Genomic DNA, 23,033 nt, shown 5'->3' on the forward strand with positions numbered 1-23,033 from the left:
GAAGCTTGGCACTCTCCTCTCATCATAAATGACACTTGTTCCCATTTCTTCAGGAGACACCCCTCACTCCTCTTAACTTCAACAGTTACTGTAAATGGCCTTACAGTAATGTTCTAGAAGTACGCTCCCAAGGTAGTGGTTTGGAAGTTAAGAAGCATTTTCTCCCCAAAGAAGTCATCGTTTAAGTGCAAAAGAAGCTGACCACTCTTGAATGCCTGTCACGCGCTGGACACCACCTAGGCGCCACTTCAGACCATTTCATCGCATCCTTCAATACAATGACACCTCTCATAAAATGAGATGATCTGAGATTGGTTCTACTATCCTATTTTCCAGATGAGGACACTGAGGCTCAAAAAGATGAAGAAATTTGCTCCTGTTCATCTAACTTACAAAATGGTTCTGCTTCTTGGTGAGGCATCAAAACTCAGTTCCATGGGGGAGGCTGTGTGTAAGGGGGCTGTGCTCAATGTTTTTGTGAACCTAGAACTGTTCTAAAAATAAAAATCTATTAGTTAAAAGAAATCAGGTCTACTCATTGGGCTAAATTCTGGGTTCTGGGGACAGTAGCCATTTAGGCAGAGGAAGAAGGCTGCAGGAAGAAACAAACACTCGCACACACACATCTTTTTTTTTTTTTTTCCGCGGTACGCGGGCCTCTCACTGTTGCGGAGCACAGGCTCCGGACGCGCAGGCTCAGCCGCTCCGCGGCATGTGGGATCCTCCCAGACCGGGGCACGAACCCGTGTCCCCAGCATCGGCAGGCAGACTCTCAACCACTGTGCCACCAGGGAAGCCCCACACACATCTTTTGTTGTTGTTGTTCTTCTTCTTCTTCTTCTGGGCAACAGACCTAAGTCATATTTTGAAGGTAGCAACTAAGTGGGTTTATCCTTCAGCCCGAACTCCCATTCTGTGTAGAAATCCCTGCTTTTATCTACCCTTTTCCTTTCTCCTCAGTATTTGCAGGGATTATGGAACCTAAAGTTGGGTAGTGGGAGTTTCATGTGTGATGGGGATGGTAACTGGTATGAATCTGCAGTTCCTAAACAAAGTGTTACAAGCTGAAAAAAAAAAAAGTGTTACAAGCTGGGATGTGTGTGTTTGTGTGTGCGTGCGCGCACATGCACACAGGTGTGTCTTTACCATGTATGTGGTACTTGGCCCACTTCACTTGATATTGTCTGACTTTTTCAGTGTGCAATATTTTCTTTGTCACTGCATTAAAATATTTATTTAGCAGTCAAACACACTTATGTGTCTAGAATAGAGCATAGCACATAGTAAAAATCCATGATAAATACTCGATAAATAAATAATTACAGGCACATTAGCACTGAACGAGACCAGCTGCAAAACAGGCAATTTCTCAGCCTCCAACCATGCCTTTATTATCCTATCTTGATATCTCACATATCTGTAGTCTCCAATGTAAGGCTGACAATTCTGCTATTATTATTGTGAGGCTATTATTACATGTTACTATTTTTGTGTTTTTCTCTCTGCGCCACTAAATTCCAATTGTTCAAGGCAGGGAGAGAAGGCATTGGCCGGCGTCACTACAGTGAAGCAGGCTTAAAGAGAACATACTTCAATGGGAAACAAAAGGAAATTCCTTCTCCACCAATGGTCTTGCGACTTCACCCACGCACTGCTGGGTGGGGTGGCTCTAGACAGAACCAGAAACATGCGGCATGTTATGAAGCTAGGTATCATGTCTAAAACAACCCCAGACTTTCCCTGTACCTTTTAATGAGGTCCATCTCTGCCTGATCCCTCTTGCTAAGGAGAAGGTTTCGGCTGTTTTCAAAGATATCTTCAATCTGGTCTGGCCAGAGGAACAGAGTACTGTTCAGTTTGATATCCTCTTCTGCAAAACACACACAGTCTGTTCTAGGACAATGCTCAGCATAGGGCAACTCGCAGGGAATTAATTCAGCAGAACAAGAGGTCAACAGAAGTGAGTATGGGAGTGGCAATTAATGAATGGGCCCATTATTGATGAACGATAGCCAGCATTTATTGAACACTTCCCACAGGCCAGGCTAGAATGTAGACGGTATTATCATCCTCGTTTTAATAGATGGGAAGCAAAGTTAAGCCAAGTGGTCAAGGTCACACCAGTAGGAGACAGCAGAGCAGATTTCAAACCCAGGTCTAAGTCTAACCAACTCCAAAGCCTACGTTCTAACCACTGTGCTTCATTATCTTCCCAGGCTAGGTCTGAGTAGAAACCTAGGTTGAAGTTCAGTACTATTCTTTAAACTATTTCACCTCACCTGAGTTTCAGTCTCCCTTTTGGTTAAAGGTCAGTGATAATACCAATGCCAGATGCCCTACCCATCTTATGGCTCTGGTCAGTTAAAATGCCCTGGGTTCCCTCTGTACCCTTGGGAATTTAGAAGGCAGAGACCACAGTGAGAGAGTCCAGGTGGATGGTTATGGTGGACCACTTTCCACTCCCAGTCCCTATATCTACCTTCCATAACCATCCCCCCTAAACATTGTGAACACCAGGTAATTCACAGGTATTTCCAGATGGAAAAGGGCTCTGAAACTTGGCTTGTAGAGGGCATATTAGTTTTTCCTTCAGAACCTGGTCCTTACAAAGTTAGGTCCTTACGGAGTCCTAACTTGGCTCAGTAAGCCTTGAAGGGGCCCTGATCATTTCTTTCCTTTTAATATATGCAGGAGCATGAAGGAAAGTGCCCTGGCCTCCTCAAAGGTGGGATTGTATTTAGATTATAGATAAATGCAACCTACCCACTTATAAAAGGATTCTGCATTTGAAAGTGACTTTTCCAGGAACACCAGGCACAAGATGCAAAGACAGGCATCTAAGAACCAGTCAAGTTCCTAGATATTTCTTCTTTTTGTCTAATAGTAAGATTCTCTTTGATTCGAATTCCAGTGTGGAATTAGTGCCTCTACTATATGGACACACTTGCAAAGTAGCTCTCCTGATATTTAGTGGTAGAATTGCTAACTCTGCTTCTCCTGGCTCCTTATCCATAAAAATATAAATATACACATAGAGTTGCATGTACACACATGACACTGGACTTACGGGGCAAGTCTGCATAGTCCATCAGGAACTCTAACCGTTCAGCTGCATCTTTAAGTTGCCTCCTGAGTTTGAACACAGTGACATCGCTGGATTTCTTTAAGAATTCAATGAGGAATACTAGCTCCCCAGTGTTGACAGGAATCTCACTGACTTTGTCTGCAATGATGCTGTACTGATTACAGATGCTACAGGGAAAGAAACAGCCATCATCATTATCTAAAAATAGCTTTCTTATAAGACCCACTACACTAAACAAACATGGTTCCTATTTGGAGACTAGAACAATGTTTTCCAACTTTTCTCTACCTGAAAATTCTTGATGGATAATATTCACATACATACCATATTTTAGAAATAATAACAGTAGAAATGATAATAATATATGACATGTACTAGGCCCTTTACTACGTGCCATGCCCCATTCTAATCACTGAATGAATATTAATTCATTTAATCTTCATGAAAATTCCAAGAGTTAGGAACTATTATTATCAACATTTTACAATGGAAGAAAGGGAGGCTGAGTAACTTTATCCAAAGCAACATGATGTGTAGATGTTAGAGCCAGGATTTGAACTAGTTTAATTGATTCCAAAGCTTATACTCTTAACAGATACACCATGGGTAAAATACAGATTTAGACCAAAACAATAACCAATATCACCACTACCAACAGCAGCAACTCCTCAACTTTATGTTGAAGTAGAACACTAAATTAGTTTCTAATCACTCCTCTTAACAGTACACCAGCAAGTTTACCCTCATGTGCTGCAGGTAATTTCTGGTGGCATAGAGAAACTTACATTCATCGACTGGGACCACTAGATCTAACTGCCCACTTATCCTTGAACACAAGACTGTGAAAAAATAGTTATTATAGGGATAATTTGAATATGCTCTAATTTATACAAAAGCTAATGAATGAGTCTTCAGCATTTTAACTACAATTAGGAACAAGTTATTTGCAATATATCCATGCCTAGCACATGCCTAGTAGCCCTCAAGAAATGTTAGCAATAATAGCTATAATAGTTTTTGTTATTATTAATTGATCATTACATGTTGATGGTCATACACTACAGATAGATAAAAACCACTCCTCTCAATGTTTTCAGTCCTTGATATTCCTTCTTAATGTGTGGAGACCCCTCCACAATGAAGCTAATTGTATCAAACTGATGAGAAAATGATTAAAACATCTTTACAGATGCTGCTGGGATTTTAGAAATGAATTTTTATACAATTCAGAAACTTGCTATATAGAAAACTTATCTATTGTGCTACATGGATTCATAGTATTCTCCACTTTTGGACTCAGAGCTGGATTATATTTCCCAGCCTCCTCTGCATTTTTAGTTGAGTATTTTACCAGTCAGTTTGGACTACCATAACAAAATATTACAGACTGGGTGGTTTAAACAACAAAAAATGTATTTTCTCATAGTTCTAAAGGCTAGGAAGTCCAAGGTCAAGGTACTGACCTACTTGGTCCCTAGTGAAGGCTCTCTTCCTGGCTTGCAGATAGCCGCCTTTTCGCTGTGTCCTCACATGGTGGAGAGGAAAGAAGCTCTGTCTGTTTCTCTTCTTGTAAGGGCACCAACCCTATTGGATTAGGGCCTCATCCTTTTACCTCCTTTAGTCCTATTATCTCCTTATAGGCCCTGTCTCCAAATACAGTCACACAGGGCATTAGTGCTTTGCTACAGACTGAATGTCTGTGTATTCCCAAAATTTGTATGTTGAAATTAATCCCTAATGGAACAGTACTTTTAAAAATTTTTTATCTTTATTGGAGTATAATTGCTTTACAATGTTGTGTTAGTTTCTGCTGTACAACAACAAAGTGAATCAGCTATATGTATACATATATCCCCATATCCCCTCCCTCTTGAGCCTCTCTCTCACCCTCCCTTTCTCACCGCTTTAGGTCGTCACAAAGCATGGAGCTGATCTCCCTGTGCTATGCAACAGCTTCCCACTAACCATCCATTTTACATTTGGTAGTGTATATATGTCAATGCTACTCTCTCACTTTGTCCCAGCTTCCCCTTCCCCCCTGTGTCCTCAAGCCTGTAACAGTTATTTTGAGGTGGCCTTTGGGAGATAATTAGGTCATGAGGGCTATGCTCTCATGAATGGGATTAGTGTTTTTATAAAAGAGACCCCAGAGACCCCTCACCCATTCTTCCATGTGAGGATACAATGAGAAGATGGTGGTCTGTGAACAAGGAAGCAGGCTCTCAACAAACAACAAATCTGCTAGAGCCTTGATTTTGGACTTCCCAGCCACCAGAACTGTTAGAAATAGATTTCTATTGTTTATAAGCTACTCAGCCAATGGTACTCTGTTATAGCAGCCTGAATGGACTAAGACAGGATTCAACATATGAATCTGGGGGAGACACAATTCAGTCCATATTAGGTATGGTCATGTGATTGAGTTCCAGTCAGTGAGAAGTAGGAAGCAGTGATAAGTATAACTTTCGGGTACAGCACATGAAACTGTCCTTGCATATTCCTCCATGCTCTTTCTTCCTGCCAACAGTCTAGGATATCAACACTTAGAATGACCTTGAAGGCTATATGTTAAAGATGTAAAGCCACCATCTCCTTGAGTCTCTGAATGCACACAATATGTCTCCCCACCAATCTGGAGCTATCCCAAGCAAGAATAAACTATTATTTTCAATCATGACATCTTGGGTCTCTTTGTTACAGCATGTAGCCTAGCCTAATATAGGTAGATCCTCTCAGTGTGATAGACTCCCTCTGATAAGAATCCATTCTTCTTCCCTTTTGTATGAGAGATATAGAGTAAATACCATGTGGTTAACCTATCAGCTTCTTGCAAGGGCCCAGAAGAGTGGTAGCAGACCCACTGTGAAATAAAGGAAAAATATATATTGGTCTCTGCCCCAGGTTCCTAGCACAGACCCCATGAAACCCTTGTAATTTCATGGATAATAAGAGTACGTTTTGTTCTAGTGAGGTGACTCAGGGTGGGCTCCTAGATGGCTCCTGGATGAGGAGTGGGTCACCGGAAACACCGAGCCATGATTAGAAGCTTGGAGCAAATTAATCAAACCCAAGAAGGGGGTCATTGGAACCTTCAATCTATAGCTGGCTGATCAGAAGAAAGGTGACAACCTGGACTTGTGACTGGCGTCTGAAGTAATGGGGGGCAGTTTTATAGGACTGAGCCCTTTATTTGTGCAAGCTGATGCTATCTCTGGGTAGACAGTGTCAGAATTAAGTTGAATTGTAGGGCACCTAGCTGGTGTTACAGAATTGTGTGGTGTGGAGAAAATCCTCCACACATTTGGTGATCAGCAGTGACAAGAATGAAGTGTTCTATATAAAAGTAAAGGTGGGGGGGAGTCAAGATGGCAGGGTAGGAGGACATGGAGTTCATGTGTCCTCACCACTAGGGCACCTACCAGGTGCTGGTAGGGGACCCTGGACACCTAAGGGGACAGGAGGGACCCCTAAGCGACTGGGATGTGGGGGGAGGGAGGGGGAAGGAGAAGTGGAGGCTGGACAGGACAGGTGCCCCTGAGGGGTGGCTGGGGGAGGGGAGGGGCTCCCATGCCTGGAGGGACACACTCACAGCGAGGGGATCAGTGGGGATGGGGAGAGACCCTCTAGGGATCGGAGGATCAGAAGGGAACACAGCCAGCGTTTCCCCCGCCCACTTGGGCCCGGGGAGCCTGCTGAGGTCCAGGGTCTGATCCTCTGCCCTCAGAGGCCCCTTCCTGCTGCTGGGACCTGGGGGCATGGGAGGAAGGGAGGAGGAGGAAAAGTAGAGAGTAGACAGGGTCAGTGCCCCTAATGGGAAGCTGGGGGAAGGGAGGGGTTCCCACACTCGCTTGGGAGGGGCCCATCCAAGGTGAGATCAGCCAGCAGGAAGGGAGAGAGACACTGGGGGAAAGGAGGATCAGAAGGAAACGGGCCAGTGTTTCCCCTGCCCACTCTGACCCCAGGGGGCCTGCTGAGGTCCGAGGCCTGATCCTCAGCACTCCAAGGCCCCCTCTGGCTGCACTGAGCCTAGGCACTACCCCCCCCCCCCCCGCCGTCTTTTACCTCTGCTCAGGTCCTGAGCCTAGGCCCTGCCCCCGTCTAAGCCCCGGCGGACCTAAGCGCCCCCCACCTCTACACAGCTAAGGCCTTTTCCAGCTTTTTGTTTTGTTTTGTTTTGCTGTTGTGGTTGTTTTACCTTGCTTCTTTTTTTTTTTTTTTTACAGTTGTTGATTACAACTTTATTTACAAAAGCTAAAAACTTTTTGATGATCCACACTCCAATGTCCTTCAGCATGGATTTTCAGGAATAAATTCACATAAAAGTCAATTCAGATTTCCATTTAAATATTGGAACCAATATAAAATGTGGCTTTCAATCTGCCACTGCCAACAATACCATCCTTAGGGTAAAAATCTTACACTGTATTAAAAACACAGAAGGCTATATACAAGAAATGTTATTTCTAATTCTGCCCACTCCATTTTCTACCATTCCACCTAAATTCTTTTTTTGTTGTTGTTGAATTTTATTTTTTTAATACATCAAATTCTTATTAGTTATCTATTTTATACATATTAGTGTATATATCTCAATCCCAATCTCCCAATTCATCACATCACCACCACCACCACCTCCGCCACTTTCCCCCTTTGGTGTCCATATGTCTGTTCTCTACATCTGTGTCTCTATTTCTGCCTTGCAAACTGGTTCATCTGTACCATTTTTCTAGATTCCACATATATGCGTTAACATATGATATTTGTTTTTCTCTTTCTGACTTACTTCACTCTGCAAGACAGTCTCTAGGTCCATCCATGTCTCTACAAATGACCCAGTTTCGTTCCTTTTTATGGCTGAGTAATACTCCACTGTATATAGGTACCACATCTTCTTTATCCATTCGTCTGTCGATGGGCATTTAGGTTGCTTCCATGACCTGACTATTGTAAATAGTGCTGCAATGAACATTGGGGTGCATGTGTCTTTTGGAATTATGGTTTTCTCTGGTTATATGCTCAGTAGTAGGATTGCTGGATCATATGATAATTCTATTTTTAGTTTTTTAAGGAACCTCCATACTGTTCTCCATAGTGGCTGTATCAATTTACATAACCATCAACAGTGCAAGAGGGTTCCCTTTTCTCCACACCCTCTCCAGCATCTGTTGTTTATAGATTTTCTGATGATGCCCATTCTAACCAGTGTGAGGTGATACTTCACTGTAGCTTTGATTTGCATTTCTCTAATAATTAGTGATGTTGAGCAGCTTTTCATATGCCTCTGGGCAATCTGTATGTCTTCTCAGAGAAATGTCTATGTAGATCTTCTGCCCATTTTTTGATTGGGTTGTTTGTTTTTCTGATATTGAGCCGCATGAGCTGTTTATATATTTTGGAGATTAATCCTTTCTCTGTTGATTCGTTTTCAAATATTTTCGCCCATCCCGAGGGTTGTCTTTTTGTCTTGTTTAGTTTCCTTTGCTGTGCAAAAGCTTTTAAGTTTCATTAGGTCCCATTTGTTTATTTTTGTTTTTATTTCCATTACTCTAGGAGGTGGGTCAAAAAAGATCTTGCTGTGATTTATGTCAAAGAGTGCTCTTTCTAAGTGTCCAGTCTTACATTTACATCTTTAAACCATTTTGGGTTTATTTTTGTGTATGGTGTTCTAATTCCATTCTTTTACATGTAGCTGTCCAGTTTTCCCAGCACCACTTATTGAAAAGACTTTTTGCCATTGTATATCCTTGCCTCCTTTGTCATAGATTAGCTGACCATAGGTGCGTGGGTTTAACTCTGGGCTTTCTATCCTGTTCCATTGAACTATATTTCTGTTTTTGTGCCAGTACCATACTGTCTTGATTACTGTAGCTTTGTGGTATAGTCTGAAGTCAGGGTGCCTGATTCCTCCAGCTCCGTTTTTCTTTCTCAAGATTGCTTTGGCTATTCGGGGTCTTTTGTGGTTCCATACAAATTGTGAATTTTTTTGTTCTAGTTCTGTGAAAAATGCCATTGGTAGTTTGACAGGGATTGCATTGAGTCTGTAGATTGCTTTGGGTAGTACAGTCATTTTGACAATACTGAGTCTTCCAATCCAAGAACATGGTATATCTCTCCATCTGTTTGTGTCATCTTTGATTTCTTTCATCAGTGTCTTACTAGTTTTCTGAGTACAGTTCTTTTACCTTCTTAGGTAAAACTTCTGCTGCCAGTGTCCTTGTCTCTGTGGTGAGCCACAGCCACCCCCCGCCTCTGCAGAAGACCCTCCAACACTAGCAGGTAGGTCTGGTTCAATCTCCTATGGGGTCACTGCACCTTCCCCCTGAGTCTTGATGTGCGCACTACTTTGTGTGTGTCCTCCAAGAGTGGAGTCTCTGTTTCCTCCAGTCCTGTCAAAGTCCTGCAATCAAATCCTGCTAGCCTTCAACGTCTGATTCTTGGGAATTCCTCCTCCCATTGCTGGACCCTCAGGTTGGGTAGCCTGACGTTGGGCTCAGAACCTTCAATCCAGTGGGTGGACTTCTGTGGTATAATTGTTCTCTAGTTTGTGAGTCACCCACCCAGTGGTTATGGGATTTGATTTTATTGTGATTGCACACCTCCTGCCATCTCATGGCAGCTTCTGCTTTGTCTTTGGATGTGAGGTATCTTTTTTGGTGAGACCCAGTATCTTCCTGTTGATGATTGTTCAGCAGTGAGTTGTGATTCTGGTGCTCTCACAAGAGGGAGTGAGCACACGTCCTTCTACTCCGCCATCTTGAACCCTGTTTTACTTTGTTGTTGTTTCATTTACAGTTTTTTTTTTTCTAATAGATTTTTAAATTTTTCTAATTTTATTTTCTTTTTTATTCTTTGTTATTGTTCTTCCTTGTTTTTTCTTTTTTCCTGTGCCACAGAGCTTGCAGGATCTTGGCTCCCAGTCCGAGGGTCGGGACTGAGCTCCTGTGGTGGGAGTGCCAAGTCCAAACTGCTCGACTGATAGAGAACCTCAGACCCCAGGGAATATTCATCAGAGTGAGGTCTCCCAGAGGTCCTCATCTCAGCACCAAGACCCAGCTCCATCCAACTACCTGGAAACTCCAGTGCTGGAGGTCTCAGGCCAAACAACTAGTAAGACAGGAACACAGACCCACCCATCAAAAAAACATGAGATGACAAATAAATATGTTAGAGATGAAGGAGCAAGGTAAAAACTTACAATCCCAGATAAATGAAAAGGAAATAAGCAACCTACCTGAAAAAGAATTCAGAGTAATGATAGTAAAGATAAGCCAAAATTTTGGAAATAGAATGGAGGCACGGATCAAGAAAATACAGGAAATGTTTAACAAAGACCTAAAAGAACTAAAGAACAAACAAACAGTGATGAACAACACAATAACTGAAATTAAAAATACTCTAGAGGGAATCAATAGCAGAATAACTGAGGCAGAAGAATGGATAAGTGAGCTTCAAGGTAGAATGGTGGAAATAACTGCCAAGGAGCAGAATTAAGAAAAAAGAATGAAAAGAATTGAGGACAGTCTCAGAGACCTCTGGGACAACATTTAACAATGCACCAACATTCAAATTAAAGGGGTCCCAGAAGCAGAAGAGAAAGAGAAACAGTCTGAAAAAATATTTGAAGAGATTATAGTCGAAAAGTTCCCTAACATGCAAAGGGAAATAGCCACCCAAGTCCAGGAAGCGCAGAGAGTCCCATATAGGATAAACCCTAGGAGAAACATAGCAAGACACATATTAATCAAACTAACAAAAAATAAATTCAAGGAAAAAATATTAAAAGCAGCAAGGAAAAAGCAAAATATAGCATACAAGGGAATCCCCATAAGGTTATCAGCTGATTTTTCAGCTGAAACTCTGCAGGTCAGAAGAGAGTGGCAGGATATATTTATATGAAAGGGAAAAACCTACAACAAAGATTACGCTAACCCACAAGGATCTCATTTAGATTTGACAGAGAAATCAAAAGTTTTACAGACAAGAAAAAGTTAAGAGAATTCAGCACCACCAAACCAGCTTTACAACAAATGCTAAAGGAACTTCTCTAGGCAGGAAACACAAGAGAAGAAAAAGATCCACAAAAACAAACGCAAAACAATTCAGAAAATGGTAATAGGAACATACATATTGATAATTATGTTGAATGTAAATGGATTAAATGCTCCAACCAAAAGACACAGACTGGCTGAATGTATACAAAAACAAGACCCATATATATGCTGTCCACAAGAGACCCCCTTCAGACCTAGGGACACATACAGACTGAAAGTGAGGGGATGAAAAAAGATATTCCATGCAAATGGAAAGCAAAAGAAAGCTGGAGTAGCAATAGTCATATCAGATAAAATGAAGACTGATAAGGAAGGACACTATATAATGATCAAGGGATCAATCCAAGAAGATATAACAATCATAAATATTTATGCACCTAACATAGGAGTACCTCAATACATAAGGCAAATGCTAACAGCCATAAAAGGGGAAATCGAAAGTAACACAAATATAGTGGGGGACTTTAAAACCCCACTTATACAAAGGGACAGATCAGACAGAAAATAAATAAGGAAACAAGCTTTAAATGACACAATGGACCAGATAGATTTAATTGATATTTATAGGACATTCCACCCAAAAGTGGAAGAATGCACATTCTTCTCAAGTGTACACGGAACATTCTCCAAGGTAGATCATATCTTGGGACACAAATCAAGCCTTGCTAAATTTAAGAAAATTGAAATTGTATCAAGCATCTTTTCTGACCACAATGCTATCAGATTCGAAATCAACTAAAGGAAAAAAACTGTAAAAAACACAAACACATGGAGGCTAAACAGTGTACTGCTAAATAACCAAGAGGTCACTGAAGAAATCATAGAGAAAATAAATAATACATAGGAACAAATGACAATAAAAACACAATGACCCAAAACCTATGGGATGCAGCAAAAGCAGTTCTAAGAGGGAAGTTTATAGTAATTCAATCTCACCTCAAGAAACAAGAAACATCTCAAATAAACAATCTAAACTTACACCTAGAGCAACTAGACAACAAAGAAAACCCAAAGTTAGTAGAAGGAAAGAAATCATAAAGATCAGAGCAGAAATAAATGAAAAGAAATGAAGAAAACAATAGCAAAGATCAATGAAACTAAAAGCTGGTTCTTTGAGAACATAAACAAAATTGATAAATCTTTACCCAGACTTATCAATAAAAAAAGGGAGAGGACTCAAATCATTAAAATTAGAAATGAAAAAGGGGAAATTACAACTGACACTGCAGAAATACAAAGGATCATAAGAGACTAGTACTAGCAAATCTATGCCAATAAAATGGACAACCTGGAAGAAATGGACAAATTCTTGGAAAGATACAACCTTCCAAGACTGAACCAGGAAGAAATAGAAAATGTGAACAGACCAATCACAAGTAACGAAATAGAAACTGTGATTGAAAATCTTCCAACAAACAAAAGTCCAGGACCAGAAGGCTTCACAGGTGAATTCTATCAAACATTTAGAGAAGAGCTCACACCCAACCTTCTCAAACTCTTGCAAAAAAATTGCAGAGGAAGGAGCATGCCCAAACTTGCTTTACAAGGCCACCATCACGATGATAACAAAACCAGACAAAAATACCACAAAAATAGATAATTACAGACAAATATCACTGATGAATATAGATGCAAAAGTCCTCAACAAAATACTAGCAAACCAAATGCAACAACATATTAAAAGGATCATACACCATGATCAAGTGGGATTTGTGCCAGGAATGCAAGGATTCTTCAATATACGCAAATCAATCAATGTGATACACCATATTAACAAATTGAAGAATAAAAACCATATGATCATCTCAAAAGATGCAGAAAAAGCTTTTGACAAAATTCAACACCCATTTATGATTAAAAACTCTCCAGAAAGTGGGCAGAGAGGGAACCTACCTCAACATAATGAAGGCCATATACGACAAACCCACAGCAAATGTCATTCTCAATGGTGAAAAACTGAAAGCATTTCCTCTAAGATCTGGCACAGGACAAGGATGTCCACTCTCACCACTATTATTCAACATAGTTTTGGAAGTCTTAGCCACGGCATCCAGAGAACAAAAAGAAATAAAAGGAATACAGATTGGAAAAGAAGAAGTAAAACTGTCACTGTTTGCAGATGACATGATACTATACATAGAAAATCCTAAAGATGCCACCTGAGAACTATTAAAGCTAATCAATGAATTTGGTAAAGTTGCAGGATACAAAATTTATGGACAGAAATCTCTTGCATTCCTATATACTAACAACAAAAGATCAGAAAGAGAGATTAAGGAAACAATCCCATTTACCAATACATCAAAAAGAATAAAATACCTAGGAATAAACCTACTTACGGAGGCAAAAGACCTGTACACCGAAAACTATAAAACACTGATGAAAGAAATCAAAGATGACACAAACAGATGGAGAGATATACCATGTTCTTGGATTGGAAGAATTAATATTGTGGAAATGAATATATTACCCAAAGCAATCTACAGACTGAATGCAATCCCTATCAAATTACCAGTGGCATTTCTCACAGAATTAGTACAAAAAATCTTACAATTTGTATGGAAACACAAAAGACCCCGAATAGCCAAAGCAATTTTGAGAAAGAAAAACAACAGAGCTGGAGGAATCAGGTTCTCTGACTTTGGACTATACTACAAAGCTACAGTAATCAAGACAGTATGGTACTGGTACAAAAACAGAAATACAGATCAATGGAACAGGATAGATAAGTCCAGAGAAAGATAGAAAGCCCAGAGATAAACCCACACACATATGGTCAACTGATCTATGACAAAGGAGACAAGGATATACAATGGAGAAAAGACAGTCTCTTCAATAAGTGGTGCTGGGAAAACTGGACAGCTACTTGTAAAAGAATGAAATTAGAACACTCACTAACACCATACACAAAAATAAATTCAAAATGGGTTAAAGACCTAAATGTAAGACCGGACACTAAAAAACTCTTAGAGGAAAACATGAGAGGAACACTCTGACATAAATCACAGCAAGATCTTTTTTGACCCACCTCCTAAAGTAATAAAAATATAAACAAAAATAAACAAATGGGACCTAACGAAACTTAAAAGCTTTTGCTCGGCAAAGGAAGCCATAATCAAGATGAAAAGACAATCCTTAGAATGGGAGAAAATATCTGCAATCAAAGCAATGGCCAAAGGATTAATCTCCAAAATATACAAACAGTTCACTTAGCTCAATATCAAAAAAACAAACAACCCAATCAAAAAATGGGTGGAAACCCTAAATAGACATTTCTCCAAAGAAGACATACAGATGGCCCAGAGGCACATGAAAAGCTGCTCAATGTCACTAATTATTAGAGAAATGCAAATCAAAACTACAATGAGATATCACCTCACACCAGTCAGAATGGCCATCATCAAAAAATCTACAAACAATAAATGCTGGAGATGGTGTGGAGAAAAGGGAACCCTCCTGCACTGTTGGTGGGAAGGTAAACTGATAAAGCCACTGTGGAGAACAGTAAGCAGGTTCCTTAAAACACTAAAAATAGAATTACCATATGACCCAGCAATCCCACTACTGGGCATATACCCAGAGAAAACCATAATTCAGAAAGATACATGTACCCCAATGTTCACTGCAGCACTATTTGCAATAGCCAGGTCATGGAAGCAACCTAGATGTCCACTGACAGATGAATAGATAATGAAGATGTGGTACATATATACAATGGAATATCACTCAGGCCTAAAAAGCAATGAAATTGGGTCATTTGTAGAGATATGAATGGACCTAGAGTCTGTCGTACAGAGTGAAGTAAGTCACAAAGAGAAAGACAAATATCATGTATTAATGCATGTATGTGAAATCTAGAAAAATAGTACAGATGAACCTATTTCCACGGCAGGAATAGAGATGCAGATGTAGAGCATGGACATGTGGACACGGGGGGGCAGGGCAGGGTGGGATGAATTGGGAGATTAGGTTTGACATAAATATACTACCATGTGTAAAACAGATAGCTAGTGGGAAGCTGCGGTATAGCACGGGGAGCTCAGCTCAGTACTCCGTGATGACCTAGATGGGTGGGATGGGGGCGATGGGAGGCAGGTCCAAGAGGGAGGGGATATATGTGTACATACAGCCGATTCAATTTTTTGTACAGCAGAAACTAAGACAACATTGTAAAGCAATTATACTCCAATAAGAAAATATATAGGAGACACACAGAAAAGACACAGTAGAGAAGAACTGGATTTTCCGTACTCAGGAGGTAGACTGAATTGAGTTTTTCCTTTATACCCAATTAACTACTAGACCCTCTAAAAAGTCCTGAATATGGGTTGACGACATTAACAATTGGACCAACATAACACCTTAGCAATATCTAGGAATAAACTAAGGACAAGAAATACTGTCTTCTACACGTACTTATAATATCATTTAAAATATAAAGGTCCAGGTGTCCTGTAAGCCCAGGGCCACTCTCTTTCTGGTGTAGGGGATGCCATAAGGGAGACCAATACATTTTGCATCAATCCATGGCCTCTCTCTACCTTGTTGTCACTGTTTGGACAAGATTTCCTACCCTGAAGGAAACAAACAGCCAGACCAGAGGGATAATTTCTTATATCTCTAACACAGGGCCTTGTGTTTCTGGTCAATATTTCAGGTCATTGTTCTAGCAACTTTAGACCTTGTACCTGTAGTGGAAATGGATGGCATGCCCACTTTCTTACCAATGCACTCCAAGGTGCCCCCTGCCTATATGACCAGAGCACCCCTTTCTAGGGCACACCTAATCACTGGAAACAGGAAGGTAGTCCACTCAGCAATTACAGGACAATGAAGTAGCAAGGGTTCAGAAGACTCAAACTCACCTAATCAGGCAAGTTAGTTTTTCTCTCTTCATTCAGTAGGGTGTCTTATATATGTTTTACCTACCTCATGGGGTGGCTGAGAAGACCAAATGAGTCAGAATCACTATTTTTAAGGTAGAAAGAAACTTCAGAACTCAATTACTAACCTGGAGTTTCTGGGTCCTTAGAAATCCCCAGGTTTGTAATGGGACCTTAACTTTCATTTATATTAAAAAGGCCAAAGGAAATTGTACATTTATTTTGATGAGAAAGAAAGCACCAACCAACCAAGGCACTATGTTGCTTTGATTTGACAGGAACAAATGTTTAAGAAAAAAAAATTGCTTGATGCTCAAACTTTCCAAAGGAAAGTGTCCTAGTAGTCCGAAGGCTGAAAACATTTTACTGCCCTAGTCCCAAATGTTTATTCTATAGGCAAAGGAACTGAAGATCCAAGAGGTGAAGCCAGGGGACACAAGCTAGCAAACAGAAGGTCTTGGATTCAAAACCAAGTCTTCTGGCTCCCAAACCAGGAACCCCACCATTTCATTACCCAGTGAGAGAGTTGAGTGCAGTGGTGGAAAGCATTAATTTGGAGTCAAAATGAACTAGGTTAAGCCCTGGATATGCCACTTGCTGACCTTTTGGAGTCTCAGTTTCTTCATCAACATAATGGAGAGAATAATGAACAACTTCTTATGGTTGGTGTAAAGACCTGATTAGATCTTGAATGTTCAGAACACTTACACAGTGCTTGGACTACAACATGTGCTGGAAAAATGGTAGCTATTATCATAATTAATTTCCTGATGAGTTTCTGATATGCAGTTTGTAAACTTTAAAAGAGCTACAAAATGCTAAACTTGTATTTATCTACATGTATATGAATAATATAATATATAACAATTTAATAGTGGTTATTAGTACTAAATCATTTTAGTCTATAGTTTAAAGCTCTCTGAGGAAGAGAGCTAAAATAACATGGGCTAACCATTTTGTAACATTCAAATAGAAACAGAGTAGCAGATAGTTGCTGTCCCAGACTCTTAGCATCATTCCCTTTTCTGTTAACCACAGCCTAAGCCTTCTTGGGGTACCCCATCCTTCTCTTTCTTGGTTCTCATGGTTTAGAGATGAGAACACTACCCAAATCTAAACCATCCTCTTGGCTATGGTGTTTGCCTTGCTGTTGCCCAAACAACCCAAGTCAGGCCAGTGCCAAACCAGCCAGTGCCACAGTGTTGGAAAAAAGGGAAACCATTTTTTCCCCTGTGGATGGAAACCTGGGAGGATGTAAGTCTAGAGCTGCTGGGGCCCACAAACTGGAGAGAATCTCTCAGAGAACAGGGCTGACACAGAGGACAGCCAAGTAGAGGGAGGAAGATTGCATTCTATTTGTAGTGTTGAGGGCCTGAAGCTAGCAACTCCTAAACTTTCCAACATGTGAGCCCCAAATTCCTTGTTTTACATTAGCCAGTCTGGCCTCCTAACCCTTACAACCAAAAACGTCTTTAATAAATACTCAACAGTAAAATGAAGGCTCAATATAGAGTTTAACATTGAATGACAGAATCCCCAGACCCAGACAGTAGAAGTCTGTATAGAAGAGATTCTAAGGGCTGCCTGTAATCACGCTGTGTCCTCAAATGTGTGCTAGATGGCCAGTGAGAGAGCCTGTGACCTCAAACAGTCAAGAAATTTCTCTCTGAAGTTGCCTGCAAGAAAGCAAAGGCTGAAGGATCAGAGATGAACTGCCTCAGGATGCTTTCCACCTTCCTACTCCAAGACCCAGGTAGTTCTCTCCTAACTGTTCACCTTCTAGCCTGAACCTGATTCCCTGCAACCGTCACTTTGGGCAGAAATAACGTGAACTGGAAGTTCAATCTGGTCGTTGCTGGAAGGTGCAAGTTCTGTCCACTTTTCCATTCTCCCATTCATGCCAATTATCATTGCTATTTCTCTGCATGAAACAATAATACCTGGTGTTGGTGTCCCGGTTTACATCCACTTGGAATCGAATCAGACGGTCTTTAAGATTTTGGGCTCGCTCACAGATATCATAATTTAGGGTCATGGTGTCAAGGCAGAACATGGCCAAAGGCACGGTAATGTGCATGGATGCAATTTCATTTCTCCGCTTTTTTATGCTATTGATCCTCTGTAGAAGAGAGTAGATTCAGTAGCTTAATTTGCCTCTAGCCTCTATGCATTTGCCCCCAAGCCTCACCCCCCAGCCAATATAGTACAATGTTGAGCACAGTATATACACTAATGAAACACGCTGACTACTCAATGAATTGTCTGTAGCACATGTAACCAAGATACGAAATGTCAAGTGGCATCTCCTACCATCACAAAATCCTCAATTTCATGATTTTCTTTCAGGAACGCAGTGATGTTTTGCTCTGCAGTGTTATCCAATAAGTCATCATACTTCTTGTATACATTTAAGTATCTTCCATATTGAAGAGCATAAAATCAAACATACAAATACAGGTCACCAAATCAGATTAGTCAGAGTGGCAAATGAAGAGATAATATCATAAAAACCAGCCCAAATCACGAAAGAGGAATATAACGTGGCAAAATAGAGTGAACTGGGAATTCAGAACTTTAGCTTCAAATTCCAATTTTGCCACTTCCTAGCTGCATGAACTTAGACAAGATATTTCTCTTTTTCAAAGATCAGTGTCCTTAATTTTAAGTGGAAATGATAACAGCTCACTGGATTGTTGTAAAGCTGTAATAATATATATTTAAAGCAATTAATACTATGCCTAACGTACAGTAAATGTGCAATAAACATTACTTCCTATCCCTCCTTCCGGTTTTAAAATTCTACATCTAAATTTTAAGATGAAAATTTGTAACTAATGAACCTAAAGTCTATTGAATAGAATTAAGTTTCCCTCTGTCTGTTGTCAGATGAGGCAGAAATGGCTGGACAGATTTCCCCCAAATTGGAGGATGTTTGGGGGATGCTCTGACTTAAAATAAGTTTGAATTAAAATAAGGATGACATGGAGTAAACAGAATTAACTGTGGGGCCCAGGGGTATACTTCCAAGAGCTGGCTAACACTTCAGAGACTCTGAAACTGAGAGACAAGGAGAAGCCCATGGAACTGTCAGTATAGAAAAACAAACTATATGTATAAGAATCAACAACAGGGAAAACAGGTTTCAAATAGATGACACCAGATTAAGTTCACGAGGGCAGAGCTTCACGAGGGCAGAGCTTTCAAATCTGAGGCCCTGGTTTTCAGAATATATTAGCAGCAGTTCTCAGCTGGGGGTGATTTTGCCCCCAGGGGACATTTGGCCATGTCTGAAGACATTTTGGGTTGTCAAACTGGGGAACGCCCTACTAACAGGTAGAAACCAGGGATGCTGCTAAACATCCTACCATACACAGGACAGCCCCTCATAATGCAGAATTTTCTGGTCTAGTCTTCTTGCTTCCCTTCCTCTTTTGTTCTCTTCTTTTGTGATTTGATGACTATCTTTAGGGTTGTGTTTGGATTGCTTTTTCTTTTTTGTATCTATTGTACATTTTTGGTTTGCAGTTACCATGAGGTTTTGACATAGCAGTCTCTCTCTCTCTCTCTCTCTCTCTATATATATATACACACATATATACATATATACATACAAGATTGTTTTAAGTTGCTGGTCTCTTAATTTCAAATGTATTTCCAATATCTTGCACTTGTAGTCTCCTCACGATTGCTGGTTTTGACATATTTGTGACATTACATTTGTGTGTGGATGATTTCCTACTTTTATTGTATGTTTGCCTTTACCAGTGAGCTTTCCCTTTCGTAATTTTATTGTTTCTGGTTGTGGGCTTTTCTTTTCCACCTAGAGAAGTTCCTTTAGTATTTGTTGTAAAGCTGGTTTGGTGGTGCTGAATCCTCTTAGCTTTTGCTTGTCTGTAAAGCTTTTGATTTCTCCATCGAGTCTCAACGAGAGCCTTGCTGGGTAGAGTATTCTTGGTTGTAGGTTTTTCCCTTTCAACACTTTAAATATATCATGCCACTCACTTCTGGCTTGAAAAGTTTCTGCTGAAAAATCAGCTGATAACTGTATGGGGGTTCCCTTGTATGTTATTTGTTGCTTTTAATATTTTCTCTTTGTTTTAAATTTTTGTCAATTTGATTAATATGTGTTTCTCCCTGGGTTTGTCCTGTATGGGACTCTCTGCACTTCCTGGAATTGAGTGAGTGTTTCCTTTCCCATGTTAGGGAAGTTTTCAGCTATTATCTCTTCAAATATTTTCCCAGGCCCTTTTTCTCTCTCTTCTCCTTCTGGGACTCCTACAATGCAAATATTGGTGCATTTAATGTTGTTCCAGAGGTCTCTGAGACTGTCCTCATTTCTTTTCATTCTTTTTTCTTTATTCTGTTCCGCAGCAGTGATTTCCACCAATTGATCTGTCTTCCAGCTCACTTATTCATTCTTCTGCCTCATTTATTCTGCCATTGATTCCTTCTACTGTATTTTTCATTTCAGTTATTTTATTGTTCATCTCTGTTTGTTTGTTCTTTAAATCTTCTAGCTCCTTGTTAAAGATTTCTTGCATCTTCTCAGTCTGTACCTTCACCCTGTGTCTGAGACCTTGGATCATCTTCACTATCATTACTCTGAATTCTTTTTCAGGTAGATTGCTTATTTCTACTTCACTTAGTTGTTCTTCTGGGGTTTTATCTTCTTCCTTTGTCTGGAACATAGTCCTCTGCCATCTCATTTTGTCTAACTTTCTGTGTTTGTGTTTTCTGTTCTGCAGGCTGCAGGACTGTAGTTCCTCTTGCTTCTGGTGTCTGCGCCCTGGTGAGTCAGGTTGGTCCAGGGGCTTGTGCAGGCTTCCTGGTGGGAGGAACTGGTGCCTGCCCACTGGTTAAAATCCATGAATTTCTAAATGCCAGAACCTGTCTGGTGCCATGGTTTTCATATAATAGAGGTGAACCTGTTATTTGAATTGTGGCTCTCCTATCTATTTGCTGGAAAGTTATCGTTTCCTTATCTGCAAATAGGGCTAAATAGTAACACTGATGTAAGTAAACATTGGCTACTCTTATTCTTTCAGGTATGTGGGAACAGGGATCATTTATTTGATGACAGTTAGGAACTCTAAACCAATGCCAATGGCTAAGTTACAACTAAACCAACTTACTTGTAGGGGCCAACTTGATTTTTCTGAAATACCTCGAAAGTTTGATCCACAAAGTCAGAAACCAGTTTTTCATCAGCATTAACAGTTCCAAGAATCAGATTATATCCTTTCAACTCTGGGAACAGGATAGATTCCACCTAAAGAGGAGAAACCACTTTTATTTTTTTTTTAAAGATTTATTTTTTGATGTGGACCATTTTTAAAGTCTTTATTGAATTTGTTACAATATTGCTTCTGTTTTATGTTTTTTGGTTTTTTGGCCACAAGGCATGTGGGAATCTTAGCTCCCTAACCAGGGATCGAACTCACACCCCCTGCACTGGAAGGCAAAGTCTTAACCACTGGACTGCCAGGGAAGTCCTGAAACCACGTTTAAATGTCACAAGACATCCACAAGACACAAGGAGGAAGATGACACCAAAATGTAAAGTCTCCTGCAATGCACTCATTTCCAGGGACATCAGCTGCATTTCAACTCTATTTCTCCTCTGATGGTGATGGAATCACCCCACTGTTCCCTTTACCTCTATTCTCTCTCCTCTTCCTCTTGTTGGATTACTCATCTTTCAAATTCTTGCTCCTTTGAACTCTCACGTCCTTAGAGAGTCCCCCCTGGGCCCCCAGGGGATGTTAGGTTTCCCCGCTTAAAGTTCACATTCTAAATTTATCCCACTTGGCACTCAACATAATTGTAATTAAATGAATGTGTAATGAGCTGTTCTGGGTTTGTCCTGGGATATAAATACCATGAGGGTCTGGATTGTATCTGACTTCCTCACCATTGTGAAGGGCCTAACCAGAGCTTGGCACATAGTAAGTGCGCATAAACATTGTGTGAGTGGATAAATACTACAGTGGTACCCCTCCCCACCACCAAACACTTTCCTCTCTAATGAAAAGCTACTAGAGGCATGGGTTCCAACTCAAACTCTGCCGCTAGCTATGTGACCTTAGGTAAGCTACTTTCTCTGGACTTTAGTTTTCTCATCTGAAGAAAGGGAGAGATGTACTAGATTCTTCTCTCAGTTCAGGAGAAAAAGCTATGTCGTTATGATCTGAGGCACAAAAAGTATTTTTCCTGAGAATTCAACACTCCAACTTCTTAATGGCACATGTGTATCTCTGAGAATGTTCTCAGTTGCATGACTCATGCAAGCTGCAAGTCCTTGTTGGGGACCCATTGCCTTCCACTGCTCTCCCGACTAAGAAAGATTTTAGTGATCTGTCTAAGAAAAGACTCTTCAGAGGGCTTTACTGAGTTATGAGTTATATGCCGCTGATGAAAACGCATTGATTTAGAAAGGGGGAAAAGCAAGTGCAACTGATCTTTGTCTTCCCTCTTTGGACAATCCAAAGGTTTTTAAACCAGTGGAGAAGCAACTTCTTTGCTGTAGCCACACTGTAGGCAGTGTTTGAAAGCAGGATATGAGTGAAATGGCTTAGGGCAGCACAACTGGAGCATTCAGGCCTTGCAACAGATCATAGGTGGGCAGGATAAGGGATTAACTCTTGGGAAAAGTCTTCAATCGAAAGAACATTTTAAATGTGGCTGGTTCTCACTATGGAGAACAGTATGGAGGTTCCTTAAAAACTAAAAATACAGTTACCATACGATCCAGCGATCTCACTCCTGGGCATATACCCAGAGAAAAGTCTAATTCAAAAAGATACATGCACCCCAATGTTCATAGTAGCACTATTTATAACAGCCAAGACATGGAAGCAACCTAAATGTCCACTGACAGATGAATGTGGCCTACACACACAGACACACAGACACACAGACACACACACAGACACACACACACAGACACACACACAATGGAATATTGCTCAGCCATAAAAAAGAATGAAATAATGCCAGCTGCAGGAACATGAATGG

General features: G+C 40.5%; 1 protein-coding gene across 1 annotated transcript in view; it reads right to left on the reverse strand.

Annotated features, from left to right (window-relative positions):
• Window positions 1-23,033, reverse strand: part of DNAH3 (dynein axonemal heavy chain 3) — a 193,652-nt gene that overhangs the window by 148,508 nt on the left and 22,111 nt on the right. Inside the window, exons 11-15 of the mRNA XM_032605510.1 lie at window positions 21,152-21,288; window positions 18,330-18,435; window positions 17,960-18,138; window positions 3,068-3,252; window positions 1,747-1,870 (exon numbers count right to left, since the gene is read on the reverse strand). Of these exons, the coding sequence (XP_032461401.1) occupies window positions 1,747-1,870; window positions 3,068-3,252; window positions 17,960-18,138; window positions 18,330-18,435; window positions 21,152-21,288 (731 nt within the window). The remainder of the gene's footprint in view (window positions 1-1,746; window positions 1,871-3,067; window positions 3,253-17,959; window positions 18,139-18,329; window positions 18,436-21,151; window positions 21,289-23,033) is intronic.

The sequence above is a fragment of the Phocoena sinus genome, chromosome 15 (genome assembly GCF_008692025.1).
Source record: "Phocoena sinus isolate mPhoSin1 chromosome 15, mPhoSin1.pri, whole genome shotgun sequence".
NCBI lineage: Eukaryota > Metazoa > Chordata > Mammalia > Artiodactyla > Phocoenidae > Phocoena > Phocoena sinus.